We start from the raw sequence: 19,506 nt of genomic DNA on the forward strand, positions 1-19,506 counted from the left end.
TTATTTATGTTAGCTTTGTTGTTGTCTTGAAAAAATTAAACATCTAACTAACCAAATGTCATTGAACATTTTATTTGTGCTGTTTCATCCTAAAAGGTAACATTGTGTTTTGCTGCCTTTAACATCAGATTTGTGAGACAGTTAGTCCTCACTGCAAACAGTTTTTCTCAAAGTTATATCTGGAGCATAATGGGCCCGAAGGTTGTTTTATTTCTTGAGAAATGAGGGAAGCAAAATACAGTGAAGTTTTTCTGTAGCATTCTAGATACTATATATTAAATTTGTATGTTGACATTTTTAATGCACATTAAGTGCTAGATGGCATATTCCCCTATTATTTAGTCTTTTTAGTATGGCAAGGTTTGTTTAAGTAATCTAGGACAGGTTGTCAAAGTTAATATGCGAGGAATTCAGGAAAAAAATACAAAGGTTCAGAGTGCCAGAGGACAGAATTCTAGGTCTGACTGTCTTTGTGCAAGGCAAAAATGTCCAGTTCCTGTATGTTTGTAACTTATGGGGACTGGTGGACGGGGAAGGTGCCAGTGTTTCTTCCAAATGCTCTCTCAAGATGCTTTAGGTTTGTATGAGGAACCTATTGCTTGGCTTTCATAGGGTACTTGAGTTACGAAGTGAATGTATCATAGGGAAGCTGCTGTTATGCAGTATGAAGTAATTGTTATCCAGTGTTCACTGTGTCTTTGAATGAGGGAATTTATAATACGAAAATGGAATATTTAGTTAAATTACTCATTCATATTGTACTCTTGGAGTTAGCGTGGAGTAACAGGTATGCTGTAAATTAACATCCTAGCTTAATCTGACATAGCTTCATGGTGTAGACAAACCCTTAATTTATGTCTAGGGGAATCCATAGAGACTTAGGATATGATGTGCTGTAAATCCATATTCTGATTCAGTTCAGTGTATCCTGACAAGTACTGGTCTCTGTATTAATGAATGAAGAACATCTTTGGTATTACTCTTTAGAGTGCAACTGCTGTTTGCTTATTAGATGGTGTGTGTGAATGTGTGACTGTAACATCTTAATTTCTACATTTATAGATAAAAAACATCAAATATGACCCTAGAAAGCTAAAAATAAAAGGGATTCATTGGAACAGCATGAACTACATTCAAGTTGAAGACAGGTAGAGAAGATATCAAAAATGATTCAGCTTTTTGTTATCTTAGTTGCAAAGCATTGACAGTTGAAAACAACTGAACTGCTTCTGTGAAATCTAAATGACTATATAATACAATGTTTAACTTAAAAGCAGTCTGTTACATGTTGAAACATCTGGTTCTTATTTTAAAGGAGCTTTTCTAGTCATTAAATAACAGGTTTCATTCACGTTCTTTCCAAATTTGCAAAAACAAATGATCCTGCTCCAAAACTACATATAACTAACATAGAAGCTGTCATGCCACAGTATTATTGGGTTGCTAAAGAAGAGAACAGCGTTACGAGCACGGGTTGGTTTCAAGTTTAGGACAAATAAAAATTCTTTATTCAAGAATAATTATAAAATCTAACTTTAAAATTGATCTGGTCCCTCTCACCCTAATTCTCCCAAATTTGGGGATATTGCATCAGAATCAGTATTCATGGAATGAATGAATAAGTTTGTGTGTGTATGTGTACAGTTTAGGTAATTATAAATATAAAATAATAAAACACATATTAGCTGCAGTTTAAAATAATTTATTTTTCTTCCCTGTAAAGGAAAGCAAATGAAAAGGGGAAACTTGTAATGTGGTCTTGGTACACTTGTAGTTCTACACTTTGGTGCCTCTGTTTATTTGACATAAAAGCACTGACTGCTATGTATTTTTAGACTTAAAAATTGAAATATTTTCCTCCTGTGAAATACTTGGCTTTTTATTATTAATGTGATGTCATTTACCACAATTTATCCATCTACTCTAACCTATTTTCTGAAAGGAGCCTAGATATCAGTGGATAGTGAACGTCACCTGTAGCAAGTTGTCTCACCTATCTGAGATGAGACATGAGTCTTAATGAGTTACATAGCACTCTGCATTGGAGACTGAGCCTGGATGAGTAACTTAGAATAGTGGCTAGCCTTTAGATGACTAAGCCTAAGCAAAGCAAATCCCGCTATGTAAATGTGCTACTCTAGTCTTCCTTTTTAGGTTAATGTGATGTGATTTTTTTTGTTTGTTTGGGAGTTTTCATTTCATTATACAATTTCCATGTGAAATAGTGTAAAGGTATTTTCTGTTCATATAGTAGCTGAAATATTCTTTTCATTGTGTCCCTATTTTGATTCTAGATACAGATGGAATAGAGCTTTCATGTGTGGAGTTGCGATTGAATGCTTTGAGGACAGCATTTGAGATACAGTTTTTTGAAAGTTTAGCTTTTTCAATAGTGATATGTGTATAAAAATTTTCGGGGGGGAGGATTTTAACAAAAGACCATGTTGTAAATAGAAACAAGAAATCCTTCTGTAGCAGTTATGATTTCTTACTTCAGAAGATTAGTCTAGAACATGCATATTTTGTTTGATTTGTATTTGCTGTTTTTAAAATGCAGTAATATGTCAGTGTTTTTTGTCTTCCATGCCTTCAGGCAAGCAACATGGTAAGTGATCACATTTACTGAGTTACAAGAAAACTTGTGAAGTTTTAATGATGTGATACAACACACTTTAAATTGTAAGCATATGTTTCTGTAGTTAAAACTTTTGGTTTCTGAATTGTCCTTCTTTTAATAGATCTTGTTGATTTTCCTGCAAAAAATGGACTTGCTTCTCACCAAAACTCCACCAGATGAAATAAAGAACAGTGTTCTACCGATGGTTTATAGAGCCTTGGAAGCACCTTCAATTCAGATCCAGGTATAGTAATTGCAGCCTTTATTTAAAACATTTTTTCTCTTTTCTTTAAGCTGGTGTGCCAAATTTTTGTATACTTAATGTGTTTGTTTACTTGAGGGGAAAAAAAAAGTTAAAGGTGTGTAATATTCCTGAATGTTGAAAGAGGTGAATGTTTTATTAAAGAAAATTTGTTTTAGTAAAATAAAATTTAGTTCCCGTATTTTCCAGGGAGTAACTACTTGGCTGTTGTTTTGATGTGCTTATCCTAATTTCTTACTAGCCACAATAGCAAAAAGTAGGGTGTGCATTTGTAATACATTGCCTGTGCCGCAGAAACTATGCAGGCATGCATGGTCTTACCAGTCAGTGAGAGGTGGCTTATTCTGAGGTCCTGCTGGTAAGAACATGTATGCTGACAGTTACCTTGGAAGAGCTGATTTCCTGTAAAATCATATTAATACACCTTGTGGTGATACTTTTATGTATCCATCTTTTAATTTTTTTCTTTAATATGCTTCTACCTTTCTAAGGTTCTTTTTTTAAAAAAAAACATTCTTCTGGGGGGAGATAAACAAACAAAATATTTCTTAAAGAAGGATTTGGATAATCAGATGTGACTTTTACCTTTGCAAAGCCTTTGCAACATGATGGAGAAAGGTTTTTGGTTTTAGATACCTGATGTGGGGTTTTTTCTGCATCGGTAGTTTGGTTACTCAGGTATTTACTTGCACCATATACTTAATATTGCTATCTCTTATTTTTCGAGATTGGGTTGAAATCGTTTTTTTTTTTTCTCTGTTGCTGAAGTATGTTTAATCTTGATATGCCCTTTTATCTTTCAGCCTGTCATTGTGCTGCTGCAGTGTTCTTGATTGTACTCATTCAGATTTCATAGAATCATAGCATCCCAAGTTGGAAGGGACCTCAAGGATCATCTGGTCCAACCTTTCTTGGCAAAAGCACGGTCTGGACAAGATGGCCCAGCTGAATCTTAAAGTGTCCAGTGTTGGGGAATCCCTGGGGAGATTATTCCAATGGTTGATTGTTCTCATTGTGAAAAACTTTCCTCTTGTGTCCACTCGGAATCTCCCCAGGATTAATTTGTACTCATTACCCCTTGTCTTTTCTATGTGACTCCTTTTAAAAGGGGGTCTCTATCTTCTTTGTAGCCACCCTTTAAATACTGGAACATGGTGATAAGGTCTCCCCTAAGCCTTCTATTCTCCAGGCTGAACAAACCCAGTTCTCTCAGCCTTCCCTCATATGGCAGGCTTCCTAGTCATTTGGTCATCTTTGTGGCCCTTCTCTGGACCCTCTCCAGCTTGTCCACATCTTTTTTGTATAGCAGGGACCAAAACTGAACACAGGGTTTCAGGTGTGGCCTGATGAGTGCTGAATAGAGTGGGATAATGAATTCTGTATCTCTGCTGGTGATGCCCTTGTTGATGCAACCCAACATCCTGTTGGCTTTCTTTGCTGCAGCAGCACACACTTCACTCATACTGAGCTTGTAGTCCACCAGAAGCCCCAGGTTCCTTTCCACAGAGCTGCTCCCCAGCCAGGTAGATCCAGCCTGTGCTGCATTCATGCATTATGTTTTCCCAGGTGCAAGACCTACATTTGTCTTTGTTGAACTGCGTAACGTTCTTGTTAGCCCACTCTTCCAGCCTATCCAGGTCTTCCTGCAGGGTGGCTCTGCCCTCCGAAGTGTCCACTTCCCCACTCAGTTTTCATTTGCTTGATTTATATAGGAAAATGTTACAGTTTGATGTAATAAAAGTTTTTTTTTAATATAAAGGTGTTTTGTGAAACTGCAAGATATTCTTTCTAGTCAAATATTTTATTACAGATTTATGAATACTCTTTTTAAAATCCATTTTCTGAGGTTCTATCACCATACAATGATGCTTTATTATTCTGGCTATTTTTAAGTGTGTCTGATAGATTAAGGTCATTTTAATTGAACATGGTATTTCCTCAGATATTTCCTTAAAAGGAAAGCTTATGAAGACATTTTAAAACTAATTTTGAACTTGAGTAATATTTGTACTAATTTTATAATAAGCACATGTTTCTTTTTAAACTTATGTGGAATTTTTTTTTGTAGGAGCTTTGCCTAAACATAATTCCCACATTTGCCAATTTAATAGATTACCCATCAATGAAAAATTCATTAATTCCAAGAATTAAAAATGCATGTTTGCAAACTTCTTCTCTTGCAGTAAGTATCCTAATAATTTTACCTCTCAGTTCTCAGAAAATGTTGTTACCTTTAATTACTTTGACTTTTCTGCTGTTAAAGAAAAGCCCATCAATGTTCTCTGATTTCTTTTTGAGATTTTTTTAACTTTTTACAAATACAGTAGCACCGTTTACTTTTTTGCTCTAACAATTTTTAAAGTTGTTAAGAACTTACTGTGTTAACAATACTGTAAAAATTGTTGAAGTGTGTTCGACAATAATATATATTAACAGTGTTTCTCCTGCAGAAAAGCCAAGGTTTTGTGAGTAGTGTGTAACTATATGTATTTTCCTTTCATGACACAAAAGGGTTTTTTTAACTTGTCTTGAATTTTCAGGTATGAAGGCTGTAGTTTCAGTAGCACCTGTTTTCTTCTAAGTATGAGTTTTGTAAGGGGCTTTTTTTCTTAGGCAAAAACATTGTAAAGAGTTTGTTTAATTCATATCGTACTTCACAGGTCCGAGTAAACTCACTAGTGTGCTTAGGCAAGATTTTGGAGTACTTGGATAAATGGTTTGTGCTTGATGATATTTTACCTTTTCTACAACAAATTCCATCCAAGGAACCTGCAGTGCTAATGGGAATTTTAGGTAATTAATACTTTCAACTTTCTCTTCTTTTGTGCTTTTATGTTGTAAATCTGAAAGATTTCTGAATTATCATTGATAATGTTTACATAGTGTATCACTAAAATTACTATTAAAAACTTCCTGTTTCTGGTTCTTAAGTACGCCCCTGTTCAGTTACCTTATGTATTGCTGGTACTTCCAAACACTAGTACATATATTGGGTCTTCAAGGCTCAATGCACTTCTTGGGCTATAATACTTTCATGGACTGTATGGTCCACACAGAGAGAGAGGCTGTTTTCCTCAGAGGATTATATGATCTGTCTTCTTTCAGATGCTGCTGGAGCTTTTAAGATGTTACTGTTGCCTTCTCTTACGACTCTTGCATGTCAGATGCTATAAATGGTTGTCTACAAAACTAGTGCTCTTCACTGCAGGTTTTGTTAGACATTTAAGCAAACATGGCTGTCTTTGTACTGAAATGGAGCATGGTCTGGGTGAGGTTTCACAAAATAGCTAACAAAACCTAATGGCTTGTTACTTCTGGAAGGGGAGGCCTCAGTCCCAGTTGTGCTTTCCTAGTGCCACTCTGGTGCTTGCCTAACTCAGGATGTATGATTTTAACAACTTGAATGGGCTCAAGGAGACCAGATGACCAGAGTCATTGCCAAGAAAGAGGTGTGACTGTGTGGCCAAGTCTGGAAGACAGTGGCTATTTCTCTTACTGACAACATAGTAGTAGACAGAAGACCATTTGTTACAAGCTGAGCTGTACCAGCAGTAGCCCTCGTTAAACACTGTAATGGTATGTGATGGTAGCATTATTTTGATTTGCTCAAAGTCAGCAAGAGGACTTCTATCAGTACTAATTTAAAGTTGCCTGTTTCCCTTAATCCTTGCAGTTTCGACTTGTATTTGCTGTCTGACAATGAGAGACAGTGTGTCTTTTACTTTAATTGCATTACTCCTCAGTTCTCCTTGGATACAGTGAATAAGTTAACCCTAGTTTGGACATGATGGGCTGAAATCAATTTTATATACTCGAGCTGTCCTTTTTTCTGGAATCATCATGCCTTCCATCTTGTGCGTGATGTCTTCGTTGGCCAGCTGACAGCTCTGTTCTAATACTAGCCATAGAAAGTGAGGAAAGCTGCTGCTTTTATGCTAGTATGTTCAATGTTTGCCACTAGAGGTGAACTATTTAAGCAGAGGAATCCTTCTGTCAGAAGCCCTATAGAACTTGTAGGTTAACACTGGGTCCCTCATGCCTGCCAGTGTTCTTTTTTCAATGATTTTAGAACAGATAAAGACTATGCATGATTTCTGATCCTATGTGTAACACTGCCCCAAACATTTAGGTAAGAATCTTGGTAAAATGCAGTCAGAGAGCAGTGTGATAGTTACTTCTAGACACTTCAGTATGCCAGGAGAGAACACATCCTTACTTAACTCAGCTTAATTTCTTAGTGGCAATTTGTCGGTTTGTGGTAATTCAGTTGCTTGTGATATGTTCAAAGATGCATATTCTCAGCTGATTGACCAAGACAATACATTGGCTAATATCAGGTTTCATAGCTGCAAAGTATTACTTTGGACCTCCTCTCATTCTGAAATTTTGCGAAGCCTCTTGCTATAGTATCTTTGTGTTATGCATGAGTACATAGCTTTTATGATTCTGTTGGTCATGGTTGTCCCTGCTTGTACACAAAACCAGTGTATGAACACACATTGATACATTGATGATCGATACATATAGAGAGTGCTACTTTGTTCACATTGTTTACTGAACTTAACAATTTTTGCTGTTTTGATGTTGCATGTCAGGTATTTACAAATGTACATTTACTCATAAGAAGTTGGGAATTACCAAAGAACAGCTTGCAGGAAAAGTATTGCCCCATCTGATTCCTCTTAGTATTGAGAACAATCTTAATCTCAATCAGGTAGGAACATGACTATGTTGTATGCTTTTACTTGATAAATTGTCTGAGAATAGATTTAAACTTGTCAGAGAGAAATTCATACATTACTGTATGTCTGTGTCTGTTGTAAAAGCAAACAGACAAACCCAAAAAACCTCCCAGTATTACTGTATTTGCATGTTTAAAGCTTGTTATTTTTCAATGGATTTAAGTGATCTAGCATAAAATTTTGAAATTAATGCTATCACCTTCCAAATATCCTGCAAAAGCAGTTAGCTACTAACATAATTATAATTCAGGTTAAAAGCTAAAGTACAATTTTCTTCCCTTGCTCTTGTTTGTAAATCTTGCAGATAATGTAGAAGTGCAATCATAGGATTTTGGGGGAAAATTAATCTGGTAATATGCATCTGTGGAGTTTTTTGTCTGGGTTGCCCCACTTTCTTTTTTTGGTAATAGATACTTTTCACTGTTTCTGTATGCACTCTGCTTGTTGTTGGGTATCTAATGGAGGGTAGTGAAGGTGGATTATAAATTATTTAAAAATACGCAGTTTATCTCATATTGTGTATTCTAAGTTTTATGAGATATTACCTTTTAAGTTATACATGTCCATCACTGCAAAATCCAAACGGTTGCCCCACTTTCTTTTTTTGGTAATAGATACTTTTCACTGTTTCTGTATGCACTCTGCTTGTTGTTGGGTATCTAATGGAGGGTAGTGAAGGTGGATTATAAATTATTTAAAAATACGCAGTTTATCTCATATTGTGTATTCTAAGTTTTATGAGATATTACCTTTTGTTATACATGTCCATCACTGCAAAATCCAAACTTCTTGTATATTTCTTCTACAGTTCAATTCTTTTATTTGTGTTATAAAAGATATGCTCAATAGATTGGAGGCAGAGCATAAAACAAAACTTGAGCAACTTCATGTCATGCAAGAGCAACAGAAGTAAGTGTCTATCTACATGTGCATTAAAGAAGGAACAACTGAGCAGAGATAAATTTCAGTTAATTTTTTAGAAAATGTGAGAAAACTCTAGCCATAGCATTAAAAAATCTAGGTAGTTCTTACTTCAATAGTTGAGAATTACATGAAATAAGCACAGTTGTCAGCAAGGATTTATTAGTCCTAAAATGATAATAATATTGTGGTGTCAGTGTTTTTATAAAGTAAAATCCTTTTATACAGTTCAGTCACAGTTTATTACTTCGAGTCAATAATTTTTAATCATTAAATGTGAAAGTTCATCCTGAGTTCCACTGGTACAGTTTATGTCTTGCTTCTATATGCTAAGTTGCATTTCTGTAGTTGTTGAGAACATTAACCATACTGGAGAAACAGTCTTTTAGATGACACTGATATTTGAAGGTATTTAGAGCTTTTTTATGGAGTTTGATACGAGGTGAGATTTCTGAGTCAAATTAACTTGAGCTACGCAAAGTCTGTGTCACCCCATTCCAAGGAGGAACTAAAGCCATGTGAAATGATCATTAGGAAACCTTTACAATTCAGAACGTTAACATTTTCCAGTATCCTACAGGCATTCTATAAAAATGGCAGTGGTCTTATAATGCATTTTTATTTTGTATTATTTAAATGCAGAAGAATAATCTGCATTGCTGAATTAGTGTTGTGGATGTGACCGTAAAGTTATCTTTTTGTAATATGTATACTCTATACTATATAGATCTTTGGATATAGCTAACCAAATGAGTGTGTCTGAAGAGGCAAGATCTAGTACTACAAGTAATCAGGTAAGCGACAGTATTTTATTGTGTTACATATAGAAATTTGAAATTTAAGATTACTTAGTCAATATTTATGTTACCTTAAACTACAACATTTCAAATAACAAAGTTTTGTTTCTTTGAACTTAAACAGATTGACAAGGTATTTAATACTAGTGGAACCGACCTTCTAACTAGTGGATCTGATAGTAAAGAGAATGAGGTGTCATCAAAACAGAAAAAGGTGTGTTTTACTTTGTTTTGGAATCCTGTTACATCATCTGTCTAATACAAGGCTAATATGGTTGCATAAAAAGAGTATGTGTAAATATTTATCATATTTAAAACTTTAAAAGAAAAACTAACTGCTTTTGTATAGCACAGCATCATACATAGGTGAAAATGAAAAATGTTCAAACCATATCCTTGAATTTCTGTGAAAGCCTTTTCTTGAAAATAGCTTTGTACAAAGTAGGCATCAATTAGGATTATAAGCTTTTGGTCATTTTCTTCCTCCTTAATTATAGATATCAATGAAACTGAAACTTCAGCAGTAGATTTAGATAGGAAAATCAAAATAGGCAACTTTATGATAAAATTACAAACAGAGATGAAGATAAAGTGTAGGATTTCGTGTAGTAGCAGAGACTAACTTTTACTGTACAATTCAAAGTTAAGTGAAAGTGAACAGTCAATATGGAGGTAAATACAAGAAGCAAAGAAAAAGCATATAGAATAGAATATTAAACATAAGCATAAACTATTGTAAAATTCTTTTCATGCTATGGCTCCCTAGAATCTATACATTTTTTCATTTACATTTCTAGTTATCTGAACCCTCTCACTACTTTTAGACTAAGGAGGAATGATGTTATGATTTTTTTCTTCATCATTAACAAAAGTAGAGTTAAAATCTTGAAAAGCCTCTTAAGCAATTTTAAAATAAAATTCTTTTTCCAACCCCATGGTCAGTTGCAGTTCTATATCAAGTGCCAGCTGGTAACTATGAAGAACACTTTTTCTTAATGCTCAACATTAAGAAGCCCAAGATAAAATGGTTTTGTTGTGATACCCCTTTATTTGACATCTGCTCAAATTTCTCATTATGCTACTTTTGATACTCTATTTATTTGCTTTAAGTACTTTTTAGCAATATGATAAATAATAGATTTTGTGCTTATCCACATTCTCTTTTCTATAAATAATATGTATTGTTCTACCACATAATGTTGAAATGACAGTGCTATTTATGAAATAAAAATGTCAATGTAAGAATAATCATTCTGTGCAACTTAGTGTCAGTACTTCCCCTTTTAAAGGCATCACTTACACTTGAAGAGAAGCAAAAGTTAGCTAAAGAACAAGAACAGGCACAGAAACTGAAAAGCCAGCAACCTCTTAAGCCACAAGCAACTGCAATAACACCTCCAGTGAGGCAGGTGAGAAAGAACAAACTACTGCAGTGTTACTGTTGGAGCTGTGATGCTTTTTCTTTTCAAGTGCTGTATGTATTTAGCATTTTTTTCTCCTGTGAGTCACCTTTGTTTTCACTGGTAGTACAATGGCACAGCTGAGAAAAACGAGAATTAAATCTTAATCTACCTTCCATTTACATTATTAGCAATGTTTCCCACTTTTGAAATTGCAAGAGTTTCCAAATGAATAATTATTATTGGAAGGCCATTGTTCTAGAAAAGGAAAAAGTACATCTTAAAACATGTTTTGCTCTGAGGAGTTTATTAACTAAATATATAAAGGATTTGAGGATAGGAATGGGCCATGTAAGCAAATGTCACAGTAGTACTTCATGTATTGTCTTAGTTGTCAAATTAAAGCTGCATAACAATTAGTTCTAAGTAGCAGAGAATGAAAATAACCTAATTGCTTTTGTGTAGAATTACATTTCATGCCCAATTCCATGCCATAAATTCTAATTTCTGAAAAATGAATGCAGCTTCTGTAGGAGCAATGATAAAGACTGTTGCTAAAGTGTTTGTACAGGAAAAGCATTTAACAGCATTTTATGTATTTTGCAGACAAAAGACTTGACAGATACCTTGATAGATAATATGTCGTCTTTGACTAGCCATTCTATCAACAAAGCTAAAGTTGCATCTTCAAACAGTTTCTCTTCTGTTCCTCCTATGGGTGTTGGAATGGGGTTTTCATCACCTATTGACAACACAAAGAGAAATATAACAAACGGACTGAATACTAATGTGGGTTTTCAGACTGCTGGATTCAGTATGGGAGCTGGTCCCACCACTCAGAATTTCTTCAGTGGTCCAAGTGCAACAGCAACAAGCAAGATGAACATTGTACCAACTGCCAATATGCCAAATTACAGTCCAATGAATGCTGCATCTGCAATCTCTCCACTGACACAACAAAACAGACCCCCAGATATGTCTGCTTTAGATAATCTTTTTGGTCCTCAAAAACCCAAAGTTAGTATGAAACAGTTGGCTCAACAGAAATCAAGCCAGTGGGTTAATCAGTTTGTACCCCCGCAAGGGTCCCCAGGTGCAAGCAGTTCAGTCTTGGGACCTCAGATGAACATGATAGGACAGCCTGGCTTTGGTATACAGGGTAATCCTTTCTTTGCTCCTCAGAACTTTGCACAACCAGCAAACACAATGGCAAACAGCAGCTCAGCTAGTAATGACTTAAAAGATCTTTTTGGGTAAATGTTTTCTTCTTTCAAAGATGGATGAAATTTGGATCATGGGTAAGCTGATTAACATCTCTTTTTGATTAGTAAAAGCATGACTTGGGGAGGCTTTCAACCCAGCAAAGTAAAGACTTGCACTGGAAAAAAGACTTCATTTTGCATTCACCTGATACTGCAGTGGAAGTGCGTAAGTGCAAAGTCATCTTACATGCTAAAGATTTCCTGTCTCTGCCGAACATCAGAGCACTGAAGGGTAGGATGCATATATTCAATTGAAAAAGAAGCAGCTAGTTATTTTAAAAGTACTCAGAAGTGTACTCAATCAACTCCTATGAAATTTCCTACAAAACTTTCTTAAATTCAACAGAAATGCTTAGGGGGTAACACTCATGAACATAATCCTGCAGCCCACTCCTTTCAATGTCTGCTAAATTCTTATTGATGATTTGTGTTGCCTGAATTTAGCACAAACTGTCATTTTGCCATATGACAGTTTGCAAAAAGTAAATTCTTACGCTGCCTCAAAAAGTTTTGTTAGCCATGTCACATAGAAAGATCTCTAACGAGTAACTGTGTAAGAGCCTACGAAGAGAAAGTATTTTGTATTTCTTCTCTTATGAGATAATTAAAATTCATGTGGTAATAAACAACAAGATTCAGGAGGCATAAGAAGTTGTTTTAAAATTTTGTGTAAGTTTGGGTCAGAGTAAGAACACTGCTCTGATGGTCATGCTGGTTTACAATCTGTGTCTTACACCAGGTTCTTGTTACCAGCGCCATAGCAAAAGCAACATACCACTTAAGCAGGATTTTTAAATACATGTGGTGACTTGATCACATTTATGATATATTCCAGTGTTTTGTCTAATTTGATACTGCTTCTAACTGGTGTGAAAAAAGAATATGAGTAGTTCTAGAACCTCCTATAAAGAATGTTCTCTGTAAAATTCAGATGTTGACTGCCCCAACTGTGTAACTAAGCAGTTCTGTGTAACTAAACACTCACTGTTTAGTTACACAGAAATATCTTTAATTACTTCATAACTTTTGGCTGCATTGAGAAGATGGAAAAGGATTGCCACGTACAATGTGGTTGTGTGAAAAAATTGACATAAATTGCCTTCACTAGAATAAACTATATCATTTTAATTTTGTTTTAACTCAAGTCCTTATGAAGAATAGATGAATATGAAGTGAGTTCTCAAATACAGATTTGTAAGCTCTAGAATATATGGTAAATACACAGGTATTTCAGATCCTTTTTATTGTATTACTCCAAATTTAATAAAGCTATCCAGAAAACCAAACAGTAGTTTCTTCTACTTCCCAGAAAGTGTATGTTCAGCTTGCCCATGCTAGAATCTCTGCTCTGTCAGATACTACTGTGGGGTTTTAACTTTTTTTTTTCCTAGGAATTTCAGGAGCTTTCTTACATAATATTTTGAAGACTGTAGCTGGCTATTTTGAGAAGGAAAGATCTAGTTACCTTTTTTATGGAAAGCCTACATGCTTTATTTTTCAAAGCCTTTCACTGAAGAAACTGTTCTTTCATTTGCTGCTTAAGAAACCAAAGGGCCTTATGCTGTAAATGTGACTTGTATTTTGTTATATTTCCATGGTTCTAAGTGGTAATATCATTAAGCATACTTCTTAAAGAATTGTTTATGTATTATAGCTGCTGCCTTAGTCCTGTTATTTTAAAATACCTGGGACCAGTGAAATTATGGTTTAGAAAACAATACCTAACACATTGTGATGCTTATGTGCTGTTAATATTAATGGTAAACATTGTAGGTTATGTTAAGATATCTGTGTAAACTTAAGACAATACTAGAACTGTTAACCTATTTAAGTTCTTTTACGGTTACTAGTACTATACTCTCAATCACACTAATGTCTTCTTTTATGTCAACTTTTGAAAGCTGTGTTTTGTTAGGGTAACTTAAGGCAAGCCTTTGAAGAATTACTTGAATCTGTATTCCTCTAAATTATTTGGAAAATAAGTTTGTATTAAAAATAACATCTCTTAGGCCTCTAGTGTATTAAATTAATACATCCATGGTAAAGGCAGTCTTAAATGTCAGTGTCCTGATTGGGGGTTTCAGTCCCTGATCCCTCTGGACTGGGGGCTTTTCAGAACTGGAGGGGAAATTAACTGAAAAAAATTACCAGATTCTATACACTAGACCCCCTACACTGTGGGGCTTGGGGTATGTGCTTTTGGCATGGGCTATCTGAGAATGTAATTATTTTGTAAGAACAAAGTCAAAAAAGTCCTACAAGTTCAAATTAAGAAAGGCTTTTCTATGCAGTGGTAATGTGATGGAACAAGATCTTTATCTGGCTCAGGTAATATGCTTTTTTTTCTATCTATATTTGAGAACATAATTTTGATTTCGCTTGTTGCTGCAATTTTCAGAATGACCAGAGTAGAAGAATAACAACAAAGACGACTGAAAAGGGTGCTTACAAAAGTTATAACAAAATTTTCCAGTTAGTTATAAAAGAAAAAATAACTTCAGTTAAAATGAGAGGGTCAAATCCCTCTTCCTTGTAGATGCTTCCTGCTTAGTGTGTCAGGAAACTTGGTGTGCATGAAGTTCTTTAATTATTTCTTCTTAACTTAAAGGAAAGAGGAGTTGCAAGAGGTAAGTCACCAAGGCAAGAGGTAAGGCACCAAGGTGCCACTTGGCTCCTACTACAGTAGTTTTTCTTTAGGAAGCCTTGTCCAGTTGATCTCTCCACTTACAAGTCATCATTCTGAGGCCCTGCAAGAGGCTGGAAGACTGATGTTGTGGCCAGAGTGAATACCGTTGTTTGAGAGCAACAGTTGTACTTCACATCCAAGTTCTTGTTTCAGAAAGAGTGAGAGGAAGGGACAGTGTTACAAAATATGGACATTTCAGGGTCCTTCTGTTTCTGGATTTGGATGGAAAGCAGTGTTATATCTAGCTTGGCCTGAAGCAGAGGGACTGTCTATCCCTAATGCAAAACAAAATGGGAGAACACAGGTTTGAAACTGGTATCTGATGAAGAAATTTCAAATTCTGTTACTGAAAAAGTAACCTGATATAAACGAAGTTCATATTATAATGCCTTGAACAATACTCGAAATTACACAAAATCTCTGCCCTTTGTATTCAACCTAATTTAAAGGAAAAAATGTGGAAGCCTGGCAGGTTATATCATCACCTTACAGCCTCCACCCTGTGCACCCACTGCGAGCAGATCTTCATTCCCCTCTGGAAATTAGAGCAGGATCTGGGCTGAACTGCCCAGCGCACCTGGTTTACGTTACATTCATTTGTAAAGAAGAGGTAAAGAGAAAGGAGTAAGTTCCTATTCTTAAATTGATTTGTCTATATTGTGTTTACTACAAAAGGAAAAATGGCATGGAAATAGCTGCACATTTTAAGTATAAGCATCAGTTGTCCTTTGGCTGTGCTGGTGTATGCTAAATGAACGTGACTGCACCATGACAGCAGTGTTTTCCATATTAGAACTGTTGGCTCCATTTGGTTTTAAGTATGGAAGTCTCTGAAGCATCCTCTGAAAACTCAGTCATAGGAGACAAACTAATCCTGCTAGATGGAAGGATTGTCTTAAAGAGGCTTGAAAAACCTCTGCTGGGGCTGATGGAGAGGAAACCTTGAAACTACTGAGTTACAGAGTAGTTTAGAAGCCCCTAGGTCTGCCTCTCTCCAGAGGAGAGAAATGGAGTGAAATGGCACAAGTGCCATTTCAAGGATGGAGGAGGGAGCAGATTTTCTGTTCCTTTTCATCACACAAGTGGTGTAAATAAGGCACAGAACAGACTGTGGAACCTGCTTGTGCAGGAGGACAGCAGTACCAGAGGAGTCTTTAGAAAGGTAAAGGAGTCCACTAATTATCTGGGAGATGGGGAGAGGAATTTTACTGGGAATGTGACTAGAACACCCTGTTTGTTTTAATGAAGATACAATGTCTTCCTCTCGATGGTGATGTGAATTAGAAATGAAATTTTACTGGGAACGTGAATAGAACACCCTGTTTGTTTTAATGAAGATACAATGTCTTCCTCTCGATGGTGATGTGAATTAGAAATGTCGTGGGGAAGTTGTGGCCTTACAGGTCTGCACAGATGCTGAGTACCCCAAGTAAAAGGCTGAATTTTTGGATGTAGAGGTGCACAACATCTCAAGCCTTATTATTTAAAACTTTCCTTTTCTGTTAAGTTTTGTCTTTCTAGCAACACCTGTTTCACATCTATGTGGAACCTTAACAAATACCCCAATGGCCTTTTAAAGTAAGAAAAGTGTGTGCTAACCTTTGTATTATAACCCCTGTTACTATGTTATCGATGTCTGTAGATAGATAAGTAAGTGTGTGTATAGATTAAAGGATTTTAGATTTTTTCAGTTCAGGTGCACCAAAAGAGCAAAGATTAAATGAGTAGTTAGACTTCAATCAAATTCCACAAGGCTTCCATACAGACTAACCGTTATACAATACGTTTGTTATCTATTCTAAATTTACATGCTTGGTCTGCCTACATCTATGTGACTTGAGCAGAAGAGGAAAGTTTTTAAAATGTAAGTATATGAGCACTGGATATCTCATTGCAGATGAAGTTTTTGGGCTTTAGAGTGACCTTTGTTTATTGATTAGGAGTTTTTTAATGGGGGTGGGTGGGATTTTGCTGATTTGTGCCATTTCCAATGAAAGAAATATAGGGAGGGGAGTACAGAAAAAAACACCCTGTTATGTACGTGGCCCTTTCTTGTTCTTTGTTAAGAGATATGCTGCATTTTATATACTCATTGTGAACTTTTACTCTGAAATAGCTGTGAGGAAACCTGTCTGGAGAATTTCAGATGAGTTAGCTGATTTTCAAGTGAGGTCCTGCCTTGTACCTAGCTTTCCACTAGATTTTGACTGCTTTTCAAGAGAATTACACAAGGCAGTAAAACCTTGGCTTCATACACCAAATCCTCTTGCCTTCCAGGCCTCGCACTTGTATCAACAGAACAAATAAGCCCCTGAAGCTGTATTGTCTTTAAGTTCTCTGAAACAGTTCTAACTGCTGTACAGATTTCTGAGATGAAGTTGTAAATTAAAATGTGTTATAGTGGACTCAGGCCTTGTGCAAAATATTTAATACTTGTTTATTTGTCTAATCTTAGAGTCTCTGTACTAGTGGCAGTTTTATGTTTTGATTGTAAAACATTAAAATTCTCATGAGATTTATAAAGTGGTGTTACTGTAGTGTCAGCTGTGATTCATAATTAGAACTGTCATAGCATGGCGTTAGTATATATCTGGTTTACGGGACAGCTCTTCAAAACCAAATTTATTCTTGTACCAACTTTTAGATCATCTGCTTAAAAATATGTAAAAGGTACAGTGACAGTTTCAAGAAATTCATATCACTTTGTACTGTGAATGAAGTTGCCTATGGAAATAAACGAACTTTTCATATTTTCATGTCGGAAGATATTTTTATTTAAAGTTTATATAAAATTAACTGATAGTAACTTATTTAGAAAACTTTATCAGTTTGTATTTTGTTTGAAATACATTTCATCCGAAAGTAATTTTGAGTTTATTTCCTGCAGTGGCTGCTGTCCAGACATCTGTAAAATGTAATCACACATTGCCTTCATGCAACGAATATGTCTTGGGGAAAAACTGTACTGGGTTTCAAGACACACAGCTTTGTCAGGCTTAGAAATAAACTCCTACCCATGTACAAACCCGAGAGCAGCTAAGTAAATACTAGTTATTCAAGCTCTAAAGTAATTTACGAAGTATTCTAGGCATAAATTTGAGAGTTAAGCTGTAAACTTTAAAAAAATACTTTCTTTTTTCTCTCTGTAGGATACCTGTCTATGAATTACATTTGTTATGGCTCTAGTGCAGTTTCTTACTGCAAATTCAGGCCATCGTGGATGTGGAGCAACTTGGAACTTAGAAATGAGAGAGATTTAATGGTCTGCCTGTATCTACTTACCAATTTTTGAAGTTCTTTTTGGTCAGGCTTTTTGCTTCTGCCTTAATCATTATTTGGCCTTTTTAAATGGAATTTAATTCAATGCATCACCGCTTGCAGAACGTTCAAAAGGTTGGGTTTTACACTGTTCTGCAATAATTAGCCATTCAAATCAAGGAGAGTCAAAGCAGAAGCGCCATTTGAAACTACATCAATGAAAACAACATTATCTTTGACCTGACAACCGAGGGCCTCGGTGGTGGGAGGGTTATTGCACAGACGGGGGTTGTTGACGTCTGTCTGCCTGTCTCCTGCGGGCTGGCTTAGGGCTGCTTTGTAAGCGTGCCGTGGTTCAGCCCCCGCTGGCCGCGAAGCGCCTCGCAGCCGCTCGCTCGCCCCCCCCCGCCCAGGTGGGTGGGGGAGAGAGTTGGAAAAAAATCCCATGGGTTGAGATAAAAACAGTTTAATAGGACGGCAAAGGAAGAGGAGGGTAGTGTTATTATTACTGAGAGTATACAAAAACCAGTGATGCACAGTGCAACAACTGCTCGTCGCCCGGTGATCGATAGCCCGTCCCCGAGCAGCGATTCCCACCCCCCGGCCAACTCCAGTGTATGTACTGGGCATGGCGTTACGCGGTGGGGAACGTCCTTTCGGCCGCTCTGGGCCAGCTGTCCTGGCTGTGCCCCCCCCAGCTTCTTCTGCCCTCCCCGCGGGCAGAGCGTGGGGAGCTGAGAAGTCCTTGACGGAGTCCGAGCACTACGAGGACTTAGCCACGACCAAAGCCATCAGCGTGCGATCCATATTATTCTCACGCTAAATCCAAAACACAGCACTGTAACAGCTATTAGGAAGAAAATTAACTCTACCCAAGCTGAAACCAGGACAAAGAGTAAACAGAAATAAAACTTTGAAGAGCTTCCTTTCCAGCAGGTGACTTAAGAACCAGATACCACAAGGAGGAATAACTTGGCTTATTTTCCAAACAGGAAAATCAAATACCAGAGAAGAGAACTGAAAAAATTAGAAAAGAGAAACAAAAAACTAGAAAAAAGATTTCTCCCCTGCCATGCAGCAGATAAGATTATTTTGTATTATTTGTACAAGTATTTTGTAATATTATTATAATAATATTTTAATAATAGTATATGATAAAATTATTATATACTGTATTATAAATTATTGTGTATAATTTTATAACATTATTATAATATCATTATGATAAATAATATGATAAACAATATAATAAACACTTACCTCCAGCACCAAAGCTTGAGAGTAAGTGCTTAGCTGATGTCACAGAAATGACTTCAAATAAATGCATGTAATAATATTTTAATAATAGTATATGATAAAATTATTATATACTGTATTATAAATTATTATGTATAATTTTATAACATTATTATAATATCATTATGATAAATAATATGATAAACAATATAATAAACACTTACCTCCAGCACCAAAGCTTGAGAGTAAGTGCTTAGCTGATGTCACAGAAATGACTTCAAATAAATGCATGTAAACAAAAATGCTAACGAAGCAATCAGGTATG

At 35.9% G+C, this 19,506-nt stretch overlaps 1 protein-coding gene across 1 annotated transcript in view; it reads left to right on the top strand.

Annotated features, from left to right (window-relative positions):
- The window catches only part of SCYL2 (SCY1-like 2 (S. cerevisiae)), a 31,691-nt gene extending 19,329 nt beyond the window's left edge, over positions 1 to 12,362 (top strand). Inside the window, exons 9-17 of the mRNA XM_010286382.1 lie at positions 2,739 to 2,861; positions 4,948 to 5,061; positions 5,540 to 5,672; positions 7,475 to 7,593; positions 8,430 to 8,530; positions 9,270 to 9,336; positions 9,464 to 9,553; positions 10,629 to 10,748; positions 11,346 to 12,362. Coding sequence (XP_010284684.1) covers positions 2,739 to 2,861; positions 4,948 to 5,061; positions 5,540 to 5,672; positions 7,475 to 7,593; positions 8,430 to 8,530; positions 9,270 to 9,336; positions 9,464 to 9,553; positions 10,629 to 10,748; positions 11,346 to 11,996 — 1,518 coding nt within the window. The 3' untranslated portion in view covers positions 11,997 to 12,362. The remainder of the gene's footprint in view (positions 1 to 2,738; positions 2,862 to 4,947; positions 5,062 to 5,539; positions 5,673 to 7,474; positions 7,594 to 8,429; positions 8,531 to 9,269; positions 9,337 to 9,463; positions 9,554 to 10,628; positions 10,749 to 11,345) is intronic.
- The last annotated feature ends 7,144 nt before the right edge of the window (positions 12,363 to 19,506 follow it).

The sequence above is a fragment of the Phaethon lepturus genome, unplaced genomic scaffold, assembly GCF_000687285.1.
Source record: "Phaethon lepturus isolate BGI_N335 unplaced genomic scaffold, ASM68728v1 scaffold14664, whole genome shotgun sequence".
Lineage (NCBI taxonomy): Eukaryota > Metazoa > Chordata > Aves > Phaethontiformes > Phaethontidae > Phaethon > Phaethon lepturus.